Consider the following 20,663-nt stretch of genomic DNA (forward strand, 5'->3'; position numbering starts at 1 on the left):
GGAATCGGGCGAGGTGGTGGCACTAGGTAACTTGTTCTTGCAGAGAGGCAGCACAGCCTCGATGGGCCAAATGGCCTCCTTCTGTGCTGTAACCATTCTATGATTCTAATCTAAGGGCGGAATTTTCTGTGTCTCTTTGCGTTGGGCGTCATGGCAGGCATGAGGGGACGATATTGCGGGAAGACCAAAAATTGGTTTCATGACGTCATGAAACCAGTTTGCAATTGTCCACTCTGCCCATCAATGGCAGGCTGTCTTTCCCGCCACCTCCACATCTGCATATCATCATAAGTCTAGCTTGCCGGAATCATCCTCCATGTCAAATTTACCGTCCACATTGGCGGGAAAACACGCCGGCCTGGAACACATCTTAACAAGTGTGATGTGCAGAAGACGGACATTGGAGGAGCAGAATATGTTGGAGCCCTACAGCTGACCCTGGAGGAACATGCATTGCATGCTGGGTAGATCCTCATGGACATGGCTCTGCCACAAAGCAGCTCACTGACCGTCGATGGGATGGAGAGGAAGGTGTAGGATGGACTGGGGGAGGAAGGCATAGGTTTGACTGGGAGAGAAGGTGTGTTGGGGGTTGAGGTTGGGAGGGGGGAGGGAGTATGGGGGCAGGAGGGTGTAACGAGGGAGAATACAGCAACTGGGGAGATAGGTGTAAATGTGGAGGAAGGAGTAAGAGGGAGGAAGGAGTAAGGGTGGAGGAAGTAAGGGGGGAGGAAGGAGTAAGGATGGAGGAACAAGTTAGGGGGTGAAATGTCCAGATGAACATGCAAGGGAGGCATCTATGGAGGGGTGGGTGTTGTAGGAGGAAATGGTGAGAATGAGAGAGGGCAGAGTGAGCCAGTAGGGTGGGAGGGTGAGGGTGCGACGGTAGCAGTAGAAGGGACAATGAGGGTGGTTGGTGGGGACTAGGAGGCAGACACAGACTCTGGGGGTGGGAGGGAGGACGTCAGGGAGGTCAATCTGGATGGGATTCCCGGGAAGGCAGGGAACGTGCATATTCACCTGGACATTTCCGGAAGAAAAGGGTTCTGGCTGGTAGGTGACGGTGGGAAGCTGGAAGGTGATGCCAGGCGCTTGACAGTGATGGGGGAAAGGACATGGGTGACTGGGGGAGGGGAAAGGATGAGGGAGCTGAAGACAAATTTTACCAGCACCATGCTTCTAAAACTAAAATTGAAAGGAACCTCATGGTGGTTGGGAAGAGATGCTGCGTGGGAATGTGATCAGTGAGTGGGCAGAGATGCAGGTCGGCTCAGATGGATAACTGAAAGAGAATCCCAGCAGGCAGCATTGAAAACGCTCGGGATATTGGGATGAGTGTGATACGGGAAGGATTCGCGTGCCTGGAAGAATGTTTGCTCGAGGCTCCAAAAGGCCCTGCCAGAATCACTCGGCTGCGTGCTGCTGAACTGCTAGTTGGGTGTGGGATTGGAGATGCAGTGGGAGGACTCACGAAGCCGGTCAATGAAGCTGAAAGATACCATAACAAGTGAATATATTTTCAGGTTATAAAGTGACAAAATGTGTTCACCCATGCAAACAATTCTGATCAGAATTTCTTAACTTTTTAGGCCGAACGTTTCTAGGTGCTGCCTTGACATCCGCAGCAGGGCTGGAGACAGTCTGTGCAATGGTTGGCCCCATTGCCTCTGATGACTTTGTTGTGCGTCTTCTGGAGAGTTGAGGCCTTGAGGGCCCCAGCTTGCTTTGGCTGTCTTCCTGTGGGCCTGCTGCTCCCTCTGCAGTGACAGAGAATGAGATTGAGGGTGTCACAAGAAAAGGGGACTTAGAGGGAATGGACAGCCTCTGAGATTGCTGAGTGGAGGACCCAGGGATGTCGAACTGCCACTCCTCCTCCCCTCAGGTGCCCGAGAGCCCCAGCTTGACTCCTTGAGGGGAAGGATCACCAGGAGGGATGTCGACATCCCTCGTTTCCCTCTCGTGTTGCCACTGCAGGAATGATGGAGTGCAGGTCTGCACGCATTTACATGTTCTGCTGGACCAGGGTCTCCATGGAGTCTGCCACCCTTCCCATGGAGACTCCATGTGCACACATGTAAGCATCACTTCACCAGAGAGCAGGCAGATGCACTCCTCTGACTCACTCGCCACTCTGTTGAGAGCTTCTAACACCTCTGCATGATGTTCCCACACCTTCTGCTGACTCTCCAGGATGAGTTGGAAGGCCGAATCCAGAGGCTCGTCATCTGACTCAGACCTCGCAGACGCCTCTTCACCAGCGACCTCTGAGTGCCAAGGAGCTCAGCTGAACCTGCCTCCTCCTGCTGCAGGCAAATGCCCATGCTGTGACCACCAGATTGTGAACCCAAGGCTACTCCAGATCTCGGTCCCATCGAGCTGTGTGTCTCTGCGCTGGTGGAGGGTGTGGGTAAGCGCTGTGTTGGGTCTTCCAGGCTGCTTATTTCCAGCTCTTCAATAGAGGAGGTGTCCTCTTGGCTGGAGGTAAGGACCTGGATGGAGCTGAGGGACTGGCTGGCTGAGGGTGTCGGTCGCTTGGCAGAGCTCCCTGTGAACCAAAGTAGAGATAATGAGTGCATGGCAGCAGAGTCACAGGCAGCAGAGAGAGCACTCACATTTGTGTTGGGAGAGGGATAATGTATAGGATCCTCGTGTGGCTGTTCGCCACCAACCTCACTGTCGCCGCAGACACAATCCATGTCCTCACCAGTCAGCACGATGGCACGCTCCTCAAAGTGAGTGAGGGGCCTAATATTGGCCACTCCACCCCAATCGAGGACCTCTCCCTGCTGTTGTCAGTCAGCTTCTCATGCATGAAAACAAATAGAGAGTACGTGAGCAAGGCACATGGCACTGCATGGAATGTTTGTGTGGTGAGCGGAGCCATGGATGGGATGAAGACCCGAGCTCAGCATCACAGAATCACAGTGCAGAAGAGGCCCTTCGGTCCATCGAGTCTGCACTGAAACGTGAGAAACACCTGACCTACCTACCTAATCCCATTTACCAGCACTTGGCCCATAGCCTTGAATGTTATGACGTGCCAAGTGCTCATCCAGGTACTTTTTAAAAGATGTGAGGCAACCCACCTCCACCACCCTCCCAGGCAGCGCATTCCAGACCGTCATCACCCTCTGGGTAAAAAAGTTTTTCCTCACATCCCCCCTAAACCTCCTGCCCCTCACCTTGAACTTATGTCCCCTTGTGACTGACCCTTCAACTAAGGGGAACAGCTGCTCCCTATCCACCCTGTCCATGCCCCTCATAATCTTGTACACCTCGATTAGGTCGCTCCTCAGTCTTCTCTTCATAACTTAAATGTTTCATCCCAGGCAACATCCTAGTGAATCTCCTCCGCACCCCCTCCAGTGCAATCACATCCTTCCTATAATGTGGCAACCAGAACTGCACACAGTACTCCAGCTGTGGCCTCACCAAGGTTCTATACAACTCCAACATGACATCCCTACTTTTGTAATCTATGCCTCGATTGATAAAGGCAAGTGTCCCATGTGCCTTTTTCACCACCCCACTAACATGCCCCTCCGCCTTCAGAGATCTATGGACACACACACCAAGGTCCCTTTGTTCCTCAGAACTTCCTAGTGTCATGCCGTTCATTGAATACTTCCTTGTCAAATTACTCCTTCCAAAGTGTATCACCTCACACTTTTCAGGGTTAAATTCCATCTGCCACTTATCTTCCCATTTGACCATCCCGTCTATATCTTCCTGTAGCCAAAGACACTCAACCTCACTGTTAACCACCCAGCCAATCTTTGTGTCATCTGCAAACTTACAAATCCTATCCCCCCATCATAGTCATCTATGTTGTTTATATAAATGACAAATAATAGGGGACCCAGCACAGATCCCTGTGGTACGCCACTGGACACTGGCTTCCAGTCACTAAAGCATCCTTCTGTCATCACCCTCTGTCTCCTACAACTAAGGCAATTTTGAATCCACCTTATCAAATTACCCTGTATCCAATGTGCATTTGCCTTCTTTAAAAGTCTCCCATGTGGGACCTTGTCAAAGGCTTTGCAGAAATATATATAAACTACTTCAACTACAGTACCCTGATCTACACACCTGGTCATCTCCTCAAAAAATTCAATCAAATTTGTTAGGCATGACCTCCCTCTGAGAAAGCCATGCTGACTATCCCTGATCAAACCTTGCCTCTCCAAGTGGAGATAGATTCTCTCCTTCAGGATTTTCTCCAATAGTTTCCCTACTACTGACATGAGACTCACTGGTCTGTAGTTCCCTGGCTTATCTCTGCAGCCTTTCTTAAATAGTGGAACCACATTAGCTGTTCTCCAGTCCTCTGGCACCTCCCCCGTGGCCAGAGAGGAATTAAAAATTTGGGTCAGAACCCCTGCGATCTCCTGCCTTGCCTCCCTCAGCAATCTGGGACACAAATCATCCAGACCTGGAGATTTGTCCACTTTTAAGCCTGCCAACACCTCCAATACCTTGTCACTCCTTATATCGATTTGCTTAAGAACCTCACAGTCTCTCTCCCGGAGTTTGCTACCTTCATCCTCATTCTCTTGGCTGAAGACGGATGTGAAGTATTCATTTAACACTCTACCGATGTCCTCTGGCTCCACCCTTGGTCCCTAATGGGCCCTACTCTTTCCCTGGTTATCCCCTTCCCATTGATATACTTATAGAATATCTTGGGATTTTCCCTACTTTTACCAGCCAGAGCTTTCTCATATCCCCTCTTTACTCTCCTAATTGCTTTCTTAAGCTCCACCCTGCACTTTCTGTACTCCACTAATGCCTCCGCTGATTTGCTTCCCTTGTACCTGCTAAAAGCCTCTCTTTTCCTTCTCATCGTAACCTGAATATCTCTGGTCATCCATGGTTCTCTGGGCTTGTTACTCCTTCCTATCACCCTAGAGGGAACATGTTGAGCCTGTACCCTCCTCATTTCCTTTCTGAATGCCCCCCACTGCTCCTCTGTAGATTTCCCCACAAATAGCTGTTCCCAGTCTACCTTGGCCAGATCCTGCCTTATTTTACTAAATTCCGCTCTCCCCCAATCCAAAACATTTTTTTGCAACTTGTCTATTTCTTTGTCCATAACAAATTTAAACTGTACCATGTTGTGGTCGCTATCACTAAAATGCTCCCCCACCACCACCTCAGCCACCTGTCCAGCTTCATTCCCCAGAATTAGGTCCAGCACTGCGCCGTCCCTTGTTGGACCCTATACATATTGACCTAAAAAGTTCTCCTGTACACAGTTCAAGAAATCCACTCCATCCATGCCCTTAACACTATGTCTATCCCAATTAATGTTTGGAAAGTTGAAATCACCTAATATATTTACCCTTTTGTTATTGTTTTTACACACCTTCACAAATTGTGCACATATTTGTTCCTCAATTTCCCGCTGACTATCTGGGGGTCTATGATAAACACCTAACAATCTGGCTGCCCCTTTTTTATTCCTAAGCTCTATCCACAAAGCTTCATTCGATGCCCCCCCGCCAAGATATCATCTCTCCTTACTGCAGTAACTGACTCCTTAACTAATAATACAATTCCTCCTCCTCTTTTACCCCCTCCCCTGTCTTGCCTGAAGATTCTATATCCCGGAATGTTGAGCTGCCAATCCTGCCCCTCCCTCAACCACATCTCAGTGATGGCTACTATATCACAATTCCACGTGTCAATCCTCACTCTTAACTCATCCGTTTTGCCTGTAATACTCCTGGCATTAAAGTAGAGGCCATCCAGCCTTGCCTTACTCCCTTGAAACTTAATGCAGCTGTACTCCCTCTGATTTGATTGTTTTACTGTATTATGATGTGTCCCTATTCTGCTAACATTCTGTGTCCCCTCCCCCTGCCGAATTAGTTTAAACTCCTCTCAACAATACTAGCAAACCCGCTTGCAAGGATGTTAGTCCCACTCTGGTTCAGATGTAGACCGTCCCGCTTGTACAGGTCCCACCTTCCCCAGAAACAGTCCCAGTGATCCAGGAATCTAAAACCCTCCCTCCTGCACCAACTCTTAAGCCATGTATTCATCTGCGCTATTCTCCTATTCTGAGCTCGCTAGCACGTGGCACTGGGAGTAATCCAGAGATCACAACCCGAGAGGTCTTGCTTTTCAGTCTACTGCCTAACTTCCTGAATTCTTGTTGCAAGACCTCATCCCTCTTTCTACCTATGTCATTGGTACCAACATGTACCATGACCTCTGCCTTATCACCCTCCTCCTTCAGGATGCCCTGCAGCCGTTCAGTGACATACCGGACCCTGGCACCAGGGAGGCAACATACCATCTCGGTTTCCAGTAGTGCCTATCTGTTCCCCTGGTTATAGAATCCCCTATTACTATGGCTCTTCCTCTCTTCCTCCCCTCCTGTACAGACAGGCTGCTTGTGGTGCCAGAAGCTTGGCTCTGTCTGCACTCCATGGAGGAACCAGCGCCCTCATCAGCCTCCAAAACGGAATACCGATTTGTGAACAGGCCTCCAGGGGACTCCTGAACTACCTGCCTGTTTCTCTTGGACTGCCTGGTGGTCACCCATTCCCTTCCTTCCTCAAGTCCCTTCAGCTGTGGTGTGACCACCTCTCTAAACATGCTAACAATGATGCTGTCAACTCATGGATGCTCCACAGTGTCCCCAGCCGCCGTTCCAGCTCTGAAACCCGAGCTTCCAGGAGCTGCAGCTGGACACACTTCCTGCACAAATGCTGGACTGGGGCACTGGAAATGTTCTCGGCTTCCCACATGAAGCACAAGGAGAACACCACAGCTTTGAGCTCTCCTGCCATGACTTATCCCTTTAAATTAAACCTTTTAAATCAATTACTCTCGGGCCCTTCTTTCCTGATCCTTGTTACTATAGAATATACAAATTATAAACCACAAAATGACCTTAAACTATAAGTGATTAAAGTAGTAAATACTTACCCGACCTGACCCACTACTTACCAGTCATTCCTTTCCCTTGTAGCCTCTACTGTTGCAGCAGGGCAAGACCACTCTATGAAGATTTAAGAAGTTGGATAGCCAAGAGAAAATGTAATGAGCACCTCTTCCCCTCTGCACCCAAATCCCACTGTGCACCAAATTACCAATGCCCACACTCACTCTGGCCGTGTCTCACTCTGGATGAGATCTCTCCCCTGTTCATGTGCAAGCTCACTGTAACTCTTGTAGAGTTAAAACAATTAACTAAAGTAACAATAACAAGGGAGAAATCAAGCACAGCCCCTAAGTCAGGTCAGCTGTAAAATCAAGGAAAAACTTTAAAGGAACCTTACAAACATCAAACCAAGATGTGATTAAAGGGGTCAACAAAACACCCCAGTCCCCGCGGTGCCCACCGGGCATGGCCAGCTCACTGTAGTGTGCTTCTAAATAGTCCCTTTCTTAAATAGAGCTGAGGTGACTTGCACTTGTTCAGCTTCAAATAGCAATTAGCACCTATTCAGGCCCTAATCAGGCTTCAGGTGATTTGCAGTTAACACAGCTCGAGAGGATATGAGCCTGATGGAGAGGGTGTGTCTGCGAGTTAGTGGTGTTATCCCTTGAGGTGTGAGATCCCCATGGACGCGTGATGTGTTTGGAGTGTGTGAGTTCAGAGTGATGAGAAGAGTGACTTACCCTGGCAGAACAGATAAGACCATTCATCCTCTTTCAGCACTGTGTGGCTGTGCTCTTTTGCTGGGCGTTGGTGCTGACCACCACCTCCCATGCCAGATTGATGACCCTCCTTGCTGACTTTGCCCTGAGCAGGGGTAGAGGACTTTGCGCCGGGCCTCCACTTCATCCAGTAGCACTGGAAGGAGGCACAACTAAATCTGGGGGCAGCACGTTTCCTCCCTTTGGCAAACATGACTTTGCAGCAGGTTCCTATTCCTTGAAGAGTGCTAGCCTTTTGCAGGGGGGCCTTTAAATATGGTGCCCAGTTTACTGAAGAGCTGAAGTGAAGGCAGGGTGGGTGAATGAGGGGACGCCCCGCCAGTGACCTGGCGTCTTTCCCAGGAATGCATGATCAATGAGGCAGGATTGAGACATTACGGCATGAAAAGCTACAGTTGCGGCCGGCAGATAAAGTGTTCTTTTTCCTGCCTCGACCGCACTTTGTGCAAATCTGGGATGATTCCGCCCTAAGAGTTGAAAAGGAGGGAGGAAATTAACAATCACCAGGGAAAGGGTACTGAGTAAACCATAAGAGCTGAAAAGTCACCAGGACCTGATGGACTTCATCCTTGGGTCTAGGAAGAAGTGGCTGCTGAGAGTAGATGCAATTTTCCAAAATTCCCTAGATTCTGGAAAGTCCTATCAGATTGGAGAACAGCAAATGCAACTCCTCTATTCAAGAAAGGAAGGAGACAGAAAGCAGGAATCTACAGGCCAGTTAGCCTAACATCTGTCAAAGTGAAAATGCTAGAATCTATTATTAAGAAGGTTATAGCAGCCACTTAGAAAATCTAATGCAACCAGGCAGAGCCAGCAAGGTTTATAAAAGGGAAATTGTGTTTGACTAATTTATTAGATGTCTTTGAGGAAGTGACACTTGCCGCGTCCCTAGCCAAGCTGTTCCAGTACAGCTACAACACTGGCATCTACCCAGCTATCTGGAAAATTGCCCAGGTATGTCTTGTACACAAAAAGCAGGACAAATCAAACCCGGCCAATTACCGCCCCATCAGTCTACTCTCCATCATCAGTAGAGTAATGGAAGGTCAAGCGGCACTTGCTTAGCAATAACCTGGATCTAGCAACTCAAGACTAGGCATCCATGAGGCACTCTGGGCCATCAGCAGCAGCAGAATTGTACTCAAACACAATCTGTAACCTCATGGCACAGCATATTCCCCACTCTACCATTACCATCAAGCCAGGGGATCAGCCCTGGTTCAATGAAGAGTGCAGGAAGGCATGCCAGGAGCAGAACCAGGCATGCCTAAAAATGAGGTGTCAGCCTGGTGAAGCTATAACACAGGATTACTTGCGTGTCAAACAGCATTAGCAGCAAGTGACAGGGCTAAACAATCCCACAACCAACAGATCAGATCCAAGCTCTGCAGTCCTGCCACATGCAGTAGCGAATGGTGGTGGACAATTAAACAACTCACTGGAGGAGGAGGCTCCACAAATATCCCCATCCTCAATGATAGAGGAGCCCAGCACACCCGTGCAAAAGATAAGGCTGAAGCATTTGCTACAAACTTCAGCCAGAAGTGCCGAGCGGATGATTCATCTCAGCCTCCTCCGGAAGTCCCCAGCATCACAGATGCCAGTCTTCAGTGAATTCAATTCACTCTACGTGATATCAAGAAACGGCTGAAGGCACTGGATACTGCAAAGGCTATGGGCCCTGACAGTACTCCGGCAATAGTACTGAAGACCTGTGTTCCATGCCGCGTCCCTAGCCAAGCTGTTCCAGTACAGCTACAACACTGGCATCAACCCAGCTATGTGGAAAATTGCCCAGGTATGTCCTGTACACATAAAGCAGGACAAATCGAACCCAGCCAATTACCGTTTCATCAGTCTACTTTCAATCATCAGTAAAGTAATGGAAGGGGTCATCAACAGTGCTATCAAGTGGCACTTGCTTAGCAATAACCTGCTCACTGGCACTCAGTTTGGATTCTGCCAGGGCCACTCAGCTCCTGACCTCATTCCAGCCTTGGTTCAAACATGGACAAAAGAGCTGAACTCCTGAGGTGAGGTGAAAGTGACTGCCCTTGACATCAAGGCTGCATTTGACCGAGTGTGGCATCAAGAATCCCTTGCAAAACTGGAGTCAATAGGAATCAGGGGAAAACTCTCCGCTGGTTGGAGTCATACCTAGCACAAAGGAAGATGGTTGTGGTTGTTGGAGGTCAGTCATCTCAGCTCCAGGACATCACTGCAGGAGTTCCTCAGGGTAGTGTCCTCGTCCCAACCATCTTCAGCTGCTTCATCAATGACTTTCCTTCCATCATAAGGTCAGAAGTGGGGATGTTCGCTGATGATTGCAAAATGTTCAGAAACATTCACAAACTCCTCAGATACTGATTCAGTCCATTTCCAAATGCATCAAGACCTGGACGATATCCTGGCTTGGGCGAACAATTGGCAAATAACATTCGCGCCACGCAAGTGTCAGGCAATGACCATCTCCAATATACACAGATAAGGAACAGAGAAAGTTAGCATGTTGGTACAGCAAGCAATTAGGAAGGCAAATGGCATGTTGTTGGCCTTTATTGAAAGGGTATTGGAGTGCATTAATAAACAATTCTTTCTACAATTGTACAGAAATTTGGTGAGACCACACCTAGAATACTGTGTTCAGTTTTAGACTCTATATTTAAGAAAGGATATACTTCAATGAAGGTGATACAGTGAAGGTTCACGAGATTGGTTCCAGGGTTGAGAGTGTTGCCCTGTGAGTAAATTTGGCCTATGTTCTCTGGGATTTAGAAGAATGAGAAATGATCTCATTGAAACATAAAAGATTCTGAAGGGGCTTTACAGAGTAGACACTGAGAGATTGTTTCCCCTGGCTAAAGAATCTAGAACACAGGATGCAGTCTCTGGATAAGGGATCAATTGTTTAGGGCTGAGATTAGCCAAAATTTCTTCACTGAAAGGGGTTGTTAATCTTTAGAATACTCTACTGCAAAGGGTTTTGGAAATTCAGTCATTGGGTAAAGGCTGATACAGGGATATGGGGAGCTTGGCGGGAAGAGGAGTTGAAGTTGATGATCAGCGAGGAATGCATTGAATGGGGGAGCTTGATGGTTCGTATGGTCTACTCCTGCTCCTGTTTCTCATGTTCTTTTGTGAGGGTGAGCCTGATGGTTAGGTGAATGTCAGGTGAGTGTAAAGAGAGATGAGGCTGTGTTTTGTTTTATTCATTCACTGGACATGGGTGTCTCTGACTAGGACAGCATTTTTATTGCCCATCCCTAATTGCCCTTTAGAACTACCTTCTTGAACCGCTGCAGTGCAAGTGGTAATGAGCAATAATAATAATAATAATATAACAATAATAAGCAAAAGTGATATGAGAACATTTTTTTTCATGCAGTGAGCGGTTAAGGTCTGGAATGCATTGCCTGAGGGTGTGGTGGAGGTAGGGTCAATCAAGGCATTCAAAGGGGATTTAGACTGTTATTTGAAAAGGAACAATGTGCAGAGTTACGGGGAAAAGGAGGGAGGACGGCACTAAGTGAAAAGCTCATTCAGAGAGCTGGTGCAAACACAATGGGCCAAATGGCCTCCTTCTGTGCTGTAACAATTTTGTGATTCCTAGTGTGGTCCATGAGTGTGAGGATTAGGATGAGGGTTAATGTGAGCATGAGACAAGAGGGAGGTGAGTGTGCAGTGAATGTGATATGAGTTTGCTGTGTGTGATGCGAGTATTTGTGAGAGTTATGGATGACTGTGTGTGTAATTGTGAGGGTAAGGGTGCAATGAGGGTCATGCTGTGAGAGGTGGGTGTGAGGGAAGTTTCCCTGTTGGGAAACTTGTTGCACTTTTCTCTGGATCAGCATCGCTCAGTCATGACGCAGGGTGTGTTTACACTTCCTGCAGATGCATCTGGCAAGGTAAGATGATCGGGGACATTGCCAAGCATTGGGAGGATGGCCCAGGATTAAATAGTACAAAATGTTGATAATTAACTTGGTCTAAACTTACTCCTGAACTAATTGTCAGGACATATTGCAAGGTTAAAACTCAAATTTAGATTTGTTGGACTATACATTGGTCTGTGAGGAATATTACACAATGTCCTATAAACAATTCAACATTTTCTGATCAATTATGAATTGGTTTGTTCATTGCTGCTGCTTTGGTTACCTTCATCCCTGTCCACAATCGCTTTCATCACTGAAGAACACCTATTAATGTAGTCTTCATATGTTTCGGAAGGAATCAGATCGGAGACTGGAACATGGACACTATAGACAAGAAGCACAAATATTTACATATTTATAAATGCATCATAAATAATTCTATGCAAAGGCATCATCTTTGATATGGGGTCTTGTTGCAGCAGGCTGCACCACAGATAGTAGTTTGGCTTAACAATTTCATCACAGAATGAGTTCCTGAGCTTAGCCAGGGCACAGATTTCCTAGACAAGTCACTTCCTCACATATAAAATCAAAGCAGAGGCCGGGAGACTGGTAGAGCCCCAATTTCAAGAAATGGATGAACAAAGCTGTACTTGTGTGATGCATACCATGGTACTTATCTGTTTGAAACAATCATATGCCATTTTCTCAATGTCAACAAATCAGAAAAGCTTTCTGATGCTTCCCAATGCCTTAGAAATAATGTTTGGTAGTCATTTAAGACAGTGCCCCTTTAAATTGTGTAAACAATTACAGGAAATCATCTGTGTGAAAATACACTTGGTTTTATCATCATACATTCCAGTGATCCTGTACCTTTGGAAGGGCCATATACAAATCAATGATCCACATTTGAAGGCAACATGCTTGGAAATGGGTCCACAACACTTGCCTGGACTAAATTCCTTCTGGTGAGTTTGGTAAATTTCCCTCAACATTCCTTATCATTATGTGAAACTCATCATATCATAGACTACCTAACACAGAAAGATATCTCACTCACAATTCTACTATATCTGTTTAAACTGGAAAAAAGAAATTAATCAACAAATGCAATTAAAAAAACATACAACACCTATTCCTTGGTGACCTGAACAATATAGTTAAATATAAGAACATAAGAAATAGGAGCATAAGTATGTCATTTGGCCCCTCAAGCCTGATCCACCATTTAATGAGATCATGGCAGATTTTTGAACTCAGTTTCCCACCATTTCCATATCCCTGATCCCCTTAGTGCCCAAAAATCTGTCATGATCTCAGCCTAGCACAGCTCTTTGGATGGAGAATTTCAAAGGTTCACAACCCTTTGAGTGAAAAAATCTCTGCTCGTTTCAGTCCTAAATGGTCGACCTCTTTTCTTGAGACACTTCAGTAAGAGGAAACAGCTAATGTGGTTCCGGTATTTAAGAAGGGTTGTAGAGATAAGCCAGGGAACTACAGGCCAGTGAGTCTCACGTCAGTGGTAGGGAAACTATTGGAGAAAATCCTGAAGGAGAGAATCTATCTCCACTTGGAGAGGCAAGGTTTGATCAGGGATAGTCAGCATGGCTTTGTCAGAGAGAGGTCATGCCCAACTAATTTGATTGAATTTTTTGAGGAGGTGACCAGGTGTGTAGATGAGGATAGTGCAGTTGTTGTAGTTTATATGTATTTCAGCAAAGCCTTTGACAAGGTCCCATATGGGAGACTTATAAAGAAGGCAAATGCACATGGGATACAGGGTAATTTGAAAAGGTGGATTCAAAATTGGCTTAGTTGTAGGAGACAGAGGGTGATGACAGAAGGCTGCTTTAGTGACTGGAAACCCGTGTCCAGTGGTGTACCATAGGGATCTGTGCTGGATCCCCTATTATTTGTCATTTATAAAAACAACATAGATGACTATGTGGGGGGTAGGATTAGTAAGTTTGTGGATGACACAAAGATTGGCCGGGTGATTAACAGTGAGGCTGAGTGACATGGGCTACAGGAAGATATAGACGGGATGGTCAAATGGGCAGATAAGTGGCAGATGGAATTTAACCCTGAAAAGTGTGAGGTGATGCACTTTGAAAGGAGTAATTTGACAAGGAAGTATTCAATGAATGGCATGACACTAGGAAGTTCTGAGGAACAAAGGGACCTTGGCGTGTGTGTCCATAAATCTCTGAAGGTGGAGGGGCATGTTAGTGGGGTGGTGAAAAAGGCATATGGGACACTTGCCTTTATCAATCGAGGCATAGATTACAAAAGTAGGGAGGTCATGTTGGAGTTGTATAGAACCTTAATGAGGCCACAGCTGGAGTACTGTGTGCAGTTCTGGTCACCACATTATAGGAAGGATGTGATTGCACTGGAGGGGGTGCAGAGGAGATTCACCAGGATGTTGCCTGGGATGAAACATTTAAGTTATGAAGAGAGGTTGGATAGACTTGGATTGTTTTTGTTGGAGCAGAGAAGACTGAGGGGCGACCTGAATGAGGGGTATGGACAGGGTGGATAGGGAGTAGCTGTTCCCCTTAGTTGAAGGGTCAGTCACGAGGGGGACATAAGTTCAAGGTGAGGGGCAGGAGGTTTAGGGTGAATGTGAGGAAAAACTTTTTTACCCAGAGGATGGTGACGGTCTGGAATGCGCTGCCTGGGAGGGTGGTGGAGGCGGGTTACCTCACATCCTTTAAAAAATACCTGGATGAGCACTTGTCACATCATAACATTCAAGGCTATGGGCCAAGTGCTGGTAAATGTAATTAGGTAGGTAGGTCAGGTGTTTTTCACATGTCAGTGCAGACTCGATGGGCCGAATTGCTTATTCCTATTTGATTATTGTACCTTCTGTGTTTTGTGCTCAAGGACACCTAATTCCCTCTGAACAACATTTAAAAGTTTCTCACTATTTAAAAATTGTTCTATTTCTCTGTTTTTCCTGCCAAAGTGAATAACCTCACATTTTCCTACATTATACTCCATCTGCCACCTTCTTTCCCATTCACTTAACCTGTCTATATCTTTTTGCAGCCACTTTGTATCCTCCCCACAACTTACATTTCCACCTAGCATTGTATTGTTTATATAGGATTGTATAGGATATATGGCACAGAAATAGGCCATTTGGCCCAACCAGTCCATGTCAGTGTTTATACTCCACTTGAGCTTTCTCACACTTTTTCTCATCCTAAACAACCATCGTAACCATCGATTCTCCTCTCCCTCAATGCTTGTCCAGCTTCCCCTTAACTGCATTATCAGAAAACTTGAATACATTACTCTCAGTCTCTTTGTGTAAGTCATTAATATAAATTGTAAATAGCTGAGGCCTCAGCACTGATCCTTGCCACAATCTACTAGTTACTCGCTGTCAACTTGAAATTAACCATTTATCCCTTTTCTCATAGCAGGTCAGGCAGCATCTGTAGAGAGAAACAAACTTCTTTTCATCAGAACTTTTGTTATGGCACAGCCGATAGTAAATACTGAGCTGTTTAAATCCCAAAGGGAAACTTGAAACAACTGCCTGGCTAAGTGACACATTTCACTCCCTCTTTTGAAAACAATCTACTCTGGTTTATTTAAATTGCAAATGTTCCCTTTACCTCTATGTTTACCTACTTAACATTTCAACCCTAGCTTCTCTTTTAATAAATCAAAGCCTTCAGACCAGCTGCCTTTAATCCAATTAAGTCTCACACACACAGACACATATAGACACAGATCCCACTATTTTACAGTAAATTCCAAAAACATTACAAGAATTATTATATCTTCCTGACATCCCCCTCCTTATTAAAAAATGAACCGTCATAATTTAAAAAGACGGCTTCATTTTTATTCACCCATCTTATACTGTCTCCTATATTTATCTATATACTTACACTATTATATTACCAGATGCATGCATTAACATAACAATATATATGCAAATCCTTCATATCAACAGAAATCATTTCAGTTCAGCATCCAGGTTTTAAATGTCCAATTTTCCCTTTAAGCTTCAACTCTTGATAATGCATCTGCAATCAAATTTTCTTGTCCCACTAAATGTGTAATCTGGAGATTATATGGTTGCAGCAATAAACTTCCTCTGAATAGCCTTACACTTCTGTCTCAAAATTTGTCCAGAAACTTTAAAGGATTATGGTCTGTATAAACAATTGTTTCTGATGAATTGTTTGGAACATAAATCTCAAAATGCTGCAATGCTAACACCAGACCCAAGGTCTCCTTTTCAATCATTGAATATCTTCTCTGTTGTACATTCAACTTATGTGAAAAATATCCTATCGGTTTTTCAATTCCATTTTCACCTTTTTGTAATAGTACAGCCCCAATGCCTATATCACTTACGTCAACGGCCAAGTTAAATTGTTTGGTGTAATTGGGTACTGCCAAAACTGGTGTAATTGTTAATACAGTTTTCAAACTGTCAAATGACTCCTGACACTCCAGTGTCCATTGAAACTCCTTGTTCTTTCTTAATAATTCAGTCAGTGGAACAACCACACCTGCTGTGATGAAGATATATAAACGTGTATAATGTTATTGGAAATTATTTTTAAAAATAGATTTCTAGTGGGGGTTTGTGTCTAGATGTGTGTGCCTTAATTGGAATAAAGCCAGCTAGCCTGGGTGCTTTGATGTATAGAAGTTTTGAGTTGTTAATTGGGTGAACAGTAAGGAGAACAGTAAGGTAAAGTGTTCATTTGCATTTGTTGAATAAACCATTCAAGACTACGGGTAAAATCTTGCACCTAGCTAGAAGAAGCCAAACAATGTGTTTATTTTTTCAGCTTATGAATAAAATTGGTGCTATGAAAGGGGTTTTATTGTTAGAAGAGCAAAAATTCAAAAGACCTAGTGATACAATGGAAAATTTACATTCAAAGGGAAAGCTAGGTATATAAAGAAAGGAGTTTGTGTGTGTAAGGTAGAAGCATTTAAGACCTAACCAGCCTGTAAGCCTCCAACTAATTTGCAAAGGAACCTCATTTGGAATTTGTAAGGTCAAATGTGCTTTGCCTGGTGTCTATTTGAAGTCTATGGGTTACTGTTGCCTTAGTGGAGATTTACCTGGGGCTGATTAATTTGGGGATTTGTTAAAAAGTTATTATAGTAGTAATTTGTAGCCATGTGTATGTGTTTATTTTGTTGTTAGATTAATAAATGTTTAATTTAGTTTTATATAAAAACCACGAGACTCGGTAGTCTTATCCCCACTGAATTCAAAGTCTGCACCTCAAAATTATAAATTGCAAAAATGGATTATGACAGTTGTTTCAAGTTTCCCTCTGGGATTTGAACAACTCAGCCTTTACCATCGGCTGTGTCATTATACTGCTAAAATTTGGTACAAATTTCTGATAAAACCCGCTCATGCCCGGAAATCTCAAAACTTCTCATTTTGTTGTAGGCATAGAGAAATCCATGATAGCCTTGACTTTCGCATTTCTTGGAGTCACCTTACCATGTCCAACGGTGTGGCCTAGATATGTAACTTGCACTTTTGCAGGTTCACTTTTAGCCAAGTTCACCACCAAATTAGCTTCCTGTAATTGAGTAAATAATTCTCCCAGATGTTGCAAATGCTCCTCCCATGTCTGACTGAAAACTATCAAGTCATCAAAATAGACAGCACAATTGCTCACTGACTGGGCCAGCATTTATTGCCCATCCCTAGTTGTCCTTGAGAAGGTGGTGGTGAGCTGCCTTCTTGAACCGCTGCAGTCCCTGTGGTGTAGGTACACCCACAGTGCTGTTAGGAAGGGAGTTCCAGGATTTTGACCCAGCGACAATGAAGGAACAGCGATATATTTCCAAGTCAGGATGGTGAATGGCTTGGAGAGAACTTGCAGGTGGTGGTGTTCCCATGCATCTGCTGCCCTTGTCCTTCTAGATGGTAGAGATCGAGGGTTTGAAATGTATTGTTGAAGGACGCTTGGTAAGTTGCTGCAGTGCCTCTTTAAAACTGTTACCACTGTGTCCTGGTGGTGGAGGGAGTGAATGTTTGTGGGTGGGGTACCAATCAAGCAGGCTGTTTTGTCCTGGATGATGTTGAGCTTCTTGAGTGTTGTTGGAGCTGCAATCATTCTGGCAAGTGGAGAGTATTCGATCACACTCCTGACTTGTGTCCTAAAGCCTTTGGACAGGCTTTGGGGAATCCAGGGGTAAGTTACTTGCCAGAGAATTCCTAACCTCTGACCTGCTGTCATAGCCACAGTTTGTATTTGGCTGGTCCAGTTCAGTTTCTGGTCAATGGCAACCCTCAGAATGTTGATAGTGAAAGCTGATAGTGACTTGAATGTCAAGGAGAGATGGTTAGGTTCTCTCTTGTTGAAGATGATTATTGCCTGGCATTTGCATGGTGTGACTCTTACTTGCCACTTACCAGCCCAAACCTGAATGTTTTCCAGGTCTTCCTGCATGCCAAGACACCAAAATCCTCTCCACTCCACAAACATCAGCCAGTTTTCATCCCCACCTCTCCACATCCACTCCCCATGAATCACAACTCCCTTACTACCCACTTCCCAAACCTCACCCATCCCCCTTTCCTGACCTTCCCTCAGTCCCTCCTGCAAGCTCCCTCATCCATTCCCACTTCTCCTCCTATCTTTTCCCTCCCCATCCCAACATCCCTCACACTCTCCCCTACCTCACTACCCACCCCCCACCCTCCATTATCTATTTTTCAAAAAGAAATTTTCCAAAGATCAAATTAATCAGGCTGGAGAAGCTATGGAAAGTTAGAGAAGGCCAAAGATGGAATATACCTGTAGTTGATATCCACGGAGTACTCTGCTGCTTTGAGTTCAGGCACAGACATGAAGTTCGGGATTGCCCGTTCACCTTCCCATTTCGTCCATTCGAAAAGGCCTGGTTCCACCCGGATATTCACTTTATGACTAAGCTGGAGAGCTAGATCAGGAGAAAAAGACACCGTTAAATAATTCTGCTGTTGTTTTAAAATATAAGCTTTCTATGGAAGGGCTGGGTAAGAGAGTTATAAATGATGTTTTCATCTTTGGGTTTTGGGTTCAAATTCTGCTCAACTTTTAATGGAATCATAGTACTGACTTTAAGGTTTCTACATGAAACCCATTATCTAGGGGTTTGAAACTGTAGTACAGAACTTTGCTGTTCTTGATTTGACTTGTTTCAAACTATTACTGGGTATATTTTGTGTAATAATGTGACCATCGGAACATAGGAGCAGAAATAGGCCATTCGGCCTGTTGAACCTGCTCCATCATTCAATTAGATCATGGCTGGTCAAGTATCTCAACGCCACTTTCCCACGCCATCTCCATATCCCTTGATGTCATTAATATCTAGAAATCTATCAATTTCCGTCTTGAACAAGCTCAATGATTGAGCTTCCACAGCCCTCTGGGAAAGAAATTCCAAAGATTCACCTCCCTCTGACTGAAGAACTTCCTCCTCATCTCAGCCCTAAATGGCCTGTCCCTTATTCTGAGACTGTGTCCCCTGGTTCCAGGCTCACCAGCCAGGGGAAACAACCTATCCACATCTATCCTGTCACACTCTGTAAGCATTTCGTAAGTTGCAATGAGATCACCTTTCATTCTACAAAACTCCAGAAAATACAGGCCCAGTTTCCTCAATCTCTCCTCGTAAGATTGGGGGGAGGCGGTGGTGTAGTGGTATTGTCACTGGACTAGTAATCCAAAGGCCCAGGGTAACACCCCAGGGACCTGGGTTTGAATTTTCAGAATGGCAGCCTGTAACTAGTGGAGTGCCACAGGGATCAGTGCTGGGACCTCAATTATTTACAATATATATTAATGACTCAGATGAGGGAAGTGAATGTACTATCGCCAAGTTTGCAGAGGACACAAAAATAGGTTGGAAGGCAAGTGGTGAGGATGACACAAGGAGTCTACAGTGGGATATAGACAGGGTAAGTGAGTGGGCAAAAACTTGGCAGATGGAATATAATGTAGTAAAATGTGAGGTTATGCACTTTGGCAGGAAGAATAGAGGAGCTGAATATTATTTAACTGGAGAAAGACAGAGGGATTTGGGATTCCTTGTGCATGAACCCCAAAAAACAAACATACAAGTTCAACAGGTAATAGGGAAGGCAAATGGAATATTGGCCTTTCTTTCAAAGGGAATGGAGTATAAAAATAGTGAAGTCTTGCTAAAACTATACAAGGCACTAGTTAGACCACACCTAGAATACTGTGAACAGTTTTGGTCCCCTTATCTAAAAAAGATATACTGGCTTTGGAGGCAGTCCAGAGAAGGTTCACTAGGTTGTTCCCAGGTATGGAGGGGTATTCTTATGAGGAGAGGTTGAGTAGGTTGGGTCTGTACTCATTGGAGTTTAGAAGAATAAGAGGCGGCCTTATTGAAACATATAAGATTCTTAGGGGGCTTGACAGGGTAGATGCTGAGAGGTTGTTTCCCCTTGTGGGAGAGTCTAGGACCAGAGGGCATAATCTCAGAGTAAGGAGTCGCCCATTTAAAACAGACGAGGAAGAATTTCTTCTCTCAGAGGGTAGTGAATCTGTGGAATTCTTTACTGCAGAGGGCTGTAGAGGCTGGGTCGTTAAGTATATTCAAGGCTGAGATGGATAGATTTTTAATCAGTAAGGGAATCAAGGGTTATGGGGAAAAGGCAGGAAAGTGGAGTTGAGGATTATCAGATCAGCCATGATCTCATCGAATGGCAGAGCAGGATCGATGGGCCGAATGGCCAACTTCTGCTCCTACGTTTTATGGTCTAATCCCACCACAGCAGATGGTGAAATTTGAATTCAATAAAAATCTGGAATTAAAAGTCTAATGATGATCATGAATCCACTGTCGATTGTTGTAAAAACCCATCTGGTACACTAATGCCCTTTAGGGAAGGAAATCTGCCATTCTTCCTTGGTCTGGCTTTCATGTGACTCCAGACCCACAGTAAGGTGGTTGACTCTTAAACTCCCTCTGAAATGGCCTGGCAAGATACTCACTTGTATCAAACTGCTAAAGAGTCTCAAAGGAATGAAACTGGACAGACCAGCTGGCTTCGACCTAGGTACTGACAGCAAGCTCAGCCCTGTTAACTGC

General features: G+C 45.1%; 1 protein-coding gene across 1 annotated transcript in view; it reads right to left on the minus strand.

Annotated features, from left to right (window-relative positions):
- The window catches only part of LOC144691915 (ubiquitin-associated and SH3 domain-containing protein A-like), a 231,439-nt gene that overhangs the window by 21,039 nt on the left and 189,737 nt on the right, over positions 1-20,663 (minus strand). Inside the window, exons 11-13 of the mRNA XM_078560489.1 lie at positions 18,340-18,500; positions 15,933-15,979; positions 11,833-11,933 (exon numbers count right to left, since the gene is read on the minus strand). Of these exons, the coding sequence (XP_078416615.1) occupies positions 11,833-11,933; positions 15,933-15,979; positions 18,340-18,500 (309 nt within the window). The remainder of the gene's footprint in view (positions 1-11,832; positions 11,934-15,932; positions 15,980-18,339; positions 18,501-20,663) is intronic.

Source organism: Cetorhinus maximus, chromosome 16 (assembly GCF_964194155.1).
Source record: "Cetorhinus maximus chromosome 16, sCetMax3.hap1.1, whole genome shotgun sequence".
Classification (NCBI taxonomy): Eukaryota; Metazoa; Chordata; class Chondrichthyes; order Lamniformes; family Cetorhinidae; genus Cetorhinus; species Cetorhinus maximus.